This window comes from Aedes albopictus, chromosome 2 (genome assembly GCF_035046485.1).
Source record: "Aedes albopictus strain Foshan chromosome 2, AalbF5, whole genome shotgun sequence".
Lineage (NCBI taxonomy): Eukaryota > Metazoa > Arthropoda > Insecta > Diptera > Culicidae > Aedes > Aedes albopictus.
The window spans coordinates 513,001,274-513,005,643 of NC_085137.1; the positions used below are offsets into that span (position 1 = coordinate 513,001,274).

The following is a 4,370-nucleotide window of genomic DNA, read 5'->3' on the forward strand; positions in this document are numbered from 1 at the left end:
GTTTAGCGCAGCTGGCTCTATTTCCGTTGCCTTCCCAACAAACTTTGTTGCTGTACAACAACTGAACAAACCGCGGGTTTCTGCTTAAATTTCCAAAGTGTTCTAAAGCGAAAACAACCTCTACCGCGTGTCCGTGACACACACTTTATACTGGAAGCGATTATTTAGGCCTGAAATAGGAAAACATGCTTTTCACAACAATGAGCTTAATTTCTAAAGGAATCTATGTGGAAAAATCCCTCGAGAAACCTAAAAAAATCGACTTACTGAAGAAATGCTTGGTGAAATTCCGGATTAAATTCCTGGAGGAATCTTTGCAAAAATTGGTGACGATATTAGCCAAGGAATTGCAAGACGAAACTTTCCTAATAATTTCTTTAGAAACCTAGAGAGAAGTTCCCGGATAAATCGTTAGAATAATTTTGCAATTTCCAAATAAAGCCCTAAAAGCATTCGTGGAGAAATTCCTTGAAAAGTTCCTGTAATGGTTTCTTGAAGAGTCATTGGTGGAATTCCCGTTTAACCCTAAAAAAAAAAACCTGATTTCAGATGAAATTTCTGAAATTTCTGTGCTTAAAAATTGCTGAAAAAAGTTCTGCGGAAACATTTGGTTAAGCAACAGCAGAAATGGCTTTTAAAATTCTAGCATGTATTCCAGGAAAACTCCCGGCGACAAATTCAAGGAGAGTTTCTGCAGGAATTTCAAACGAAATCAAATGAGAAACTCCTTAAGCAAGGGAAAGTTTGTGGGAATACCACGAGAAAGTCTTGGAGGAACCTCACGAAGAACCCCCGAAAAATCCATAGAACAAGCCCTATATGGAAAGTTATAGAGCAATCCTGGAGAAATCCCCTGAGACAAATTGTTTGATCAAGTTCTGGAAAAATAACTGAAGACATCCATAGAAATTTTGTTCAAGAAATGTCTGGAGATCTCCAGAGAAATTGCTGGATAAATCCCCGAGTCAATCGCAAACTGTTTTGAAATTTTAGGTGCCTTTTCTCAAGCTTCTAATTTAAAAAAAAAAAAAACAATTCTTAACTGGGATAAATTGGTTATAATTTGATAAGTTTGTCCCGTTTAGCAATTTGGATAGTGTGGCATACGGTGAGATGGTTTTCTGTGGGAGGATATTTTGATTCATTTCAGAGAGCGAGTAAAGGCGCTTAAGCCTAGGCATAAGGTCCAGGATACATGGAATAAACACCTGTGTGCCATCCCCGTAAACTATGGACCAAGGAGTGACATAAACCTTCTTAGCAACGTCACTCCTACCGATTCAAACGTGTTTTGCTTTCAAGACTCAACCTTTTGATTGACAGTAGACCTGGGCACTTCAATGCTTGTAATCAGTCTTCCCAAACGAACACTGAACTCGCTAAGTACTGCTGTATTTATACTCCGCCTGTACTCTGACTGTGCGTTCGAACTGCAACACACAAATCTGTACCCACACGTGTACTTATGTTCAAAGTTCGTTACAAACACAAGTTCGAACATATGTACAGTACACGTGTACGGTGCGAAACGAAGTGGGGAGCAATCGTGCAAAAAAGAACATTCTCGAACGACGATCGACAGTTCGGCATCAATCGTTTACCAATCTGAACGCCGCTTCGGGTTCCATTCTCGGTTTGCGCTCGGATGTATTTTCGTTTTGTACTTCTGTACGTACACAAGTTTTGTACTTGAGTACTCTTCGGTACGGAGTACGGAAGCAAACACGGGTACTCCGATGTTTGACGTTCGATGTTCAACACAAGTGCGAGAAAACGTACTGAAGTTGAACATGTGTCAAGTTTGTGGGAAGACTGGCTGCAAGCATTAAAATGACAAAAAAATGATAGAAGTAGTCGATTCCGTCTTTTTCTAGGATTTCTTCAATGAATCCCAAGTAACATTTCTTAGTCAAATAGACTAGCAGAGGTTATTAGAACAGCCAAAAACCAAAATGAAAGGTATAAGGTTTTATGACGGTTCTCAAAACCTCTACAAGATTAATCAGTCATCAAGATGTTACTTAGGATGGCTGTGTATCTGTAGACCAGACAAGACTAGACCTCACTTGAACTAAGCAAACATGTCATCTGAATAAAATATTGTAAAAACATGTAATTTAGAAACTTACACTAGCATTCATTTATTTCCCTAAACATCAGCAAAAGCTTACAGATCCGAGTTAGCCAGAATCCAGTCTCTGAAGTGCGACACACGGACGTACACTGATGGCATACCGATCGAACATCCGGCAGCGGAGCCGAACGACACAATACCGACCTGCAGGCTGCCTCCATCCTGGACGGCCAGTGGGCCACCAGAGTCACCGTTGCACGACGAGCGACCGCCTTCTCCGGACAAACAGACGTTCTGGTCCTGGATGATGTTGGTGTTTCCTCCCCAGCGAGCCAAGCAATCAGCCTGGGTCATGATTGGGTTGCTGGTGAACATGACGACGGCAGAAGTGGCCGAGCTGGCATCCGAGGTGCGTCCGAAACCAGAGACGGTACCAGTAACTCCAGCGAATGAGCGGTTATCTCCAGCAGCAGGAATGCGAGTCGGGACAACACGGTCGTTGAAGGTCATTGGGCTGTTCAGACGAACGGTAGCAATATCGTTACGGATGTTGGTTGGGGTGTATCCAGGGTGCATGTGGATTCCAGCCGCCGAGAAGGCAATGCGCTGTTGGGTTGCTTCAGCAATATTACGGTTGTGGGCTCCCATGATGGCGGTACCGCCGAAGGCATTCTGGACACAGTGAGCAGCAGTCAGGACAAAGTTGTTGGTCAGGACGGATCCACCGCACAGACCGGTACCTCCGGTGAAGGTGCTGAGCAGAGCAATCTGGTACGGGAACTGTCCGGGAGTGGCCTGGGCTCCGTTGGTGATTCTACGGTTCGGGAACGCCTTGCGCAGGAACTGCAACTCCGACGGCAAACGAGCCCAGTAGTGGTCGAATTCCTCAATCGGGCGCACCTGGGACCAATCGATTTCGATCCATTCCGCACTGGCAACGGCCAGGACACCGATCAACAGCACAATGGTCTTCATGGTTGGAGGAGGTTTGGGAAACTAAAGATCTTAGATTCCGAACGAGGTTTTTATAGTACGGCGGCTTTAAGGATGATCAAGATTAGCTTAACAACACAAAGTTTTATGTTCATAGGAAATAGATGCGTAACAATGTTCACGCGTCATGCGATAAGAGCTCCGGGAAGGGAATTCCAGTGGAAATCTGATTTGGTTGGAGCTTCCGTGAGATATGAAGAAACATAACATATCGCCGATTGATAAAGCTTCCGTAGGCGTTTAATTTCGTTAGATTACTTACGTATATGCCTTAAGAGAGTGTGGTTAATCTAAAAGAAATCATATTACAAGCTTGTTTGTGTGGATACATCAAGCCATACTGGGGGAATGTGGGATAAATGCATTTCTACCAATATCGACAAGATTTTCGAGGGCAGTTCATCTAGGAATCAACGGTAACACTTTTCTACTTAATACTTACTTTGATTCGATCCCAGCCCTTTTTTTTTGAAAAACAGGCAGTCTAACTTTGAAGTCAACTCCGTCTTCACGGTTATGGAAATTAATTTAATAATGTATACCTAAGAAATCATACGGAGAAGCTTTAAAATATTATTAACAGTTGTATACATGAGCACTTTCACGAGTCTCTTTCCCAAGATAATCCGATGGGGCATCAGATGACCACAATTTAATCTACATATTTTACTGATAATCAGTGCTTAAAGTTCTAATAATCCAGTTACGGTCGCCATGTAGTGAGATTTTGAAGTATGCCAGTCATACTGTTGCGGAGAATATTCAAAATGTATTCCACATATTTTAGGATATTTTATCAGCAGTTATCAAGGAACCTCAAGGCAGATGGGTGCCCTTACCAGCTCATAGGCAGCAGTCTACGTTATACTGCTGCCCAGGGCTTACCGTTTCTACCTATCAGCATGTACGCATTTATCACCAGTTCAACATTTGCTTTCGAGCTTATTACAGTTTCGCTACCGTTTTAAATATTCATCCAATGATTCCAAGAAACACGCAAATTGACCGGGTACGTTGAAATCCGTTTTGCATAATATGATAATCCCTTGGATAATCCCAAAGTTTATTCAAATAAAAATCTACATGAGTTGAAAATCCATATCAAGAGTTTTTACCCTTCTTACACCCATAAGAAGGGTATAAATACCGCTCGAAAAAACCAACTTTCGATCCGAGGCCCGCGGGGCCGAGTCTCAAAAACCTGTGTGTGTGTGTGTGTGTATGTATGTGTGTGTGTGTATGTGTGTGTATGTGTGTGTGTATGTGTGTGTGCGCATGTTACAAAAAAAAATTCACGCACGTT

The 4,370-nt window shown here is 42.6% G+C and overlaps 1 protein-coding gene across 1 annotated transcript; it reads right to left on the reverse strand.

The window, feature by feature from the left end:
* Nucleotides 1–2,099: 2,099 nt before the first annotated feature.
* Nucleotides 2,100–3,221, reverse strand: LOC109432055 (brachyurin-like). Its single transcript, XM_019708359.3, has one exon. The coding sequence runs from the start codon at nucleotides 3,047–3,049 to the stop codon at nucleotides 2,168–2,170; it is 882 nt and encodes a 293-aa protein (XP_019563904.2). The 5' UTR covers nucleotides 3,050–3,221; the 3' UTR covers nucleotides 2,100–2,167.
* Nucleotides 3,222–4,370: the final 1,149 nt, after the last annotated feature.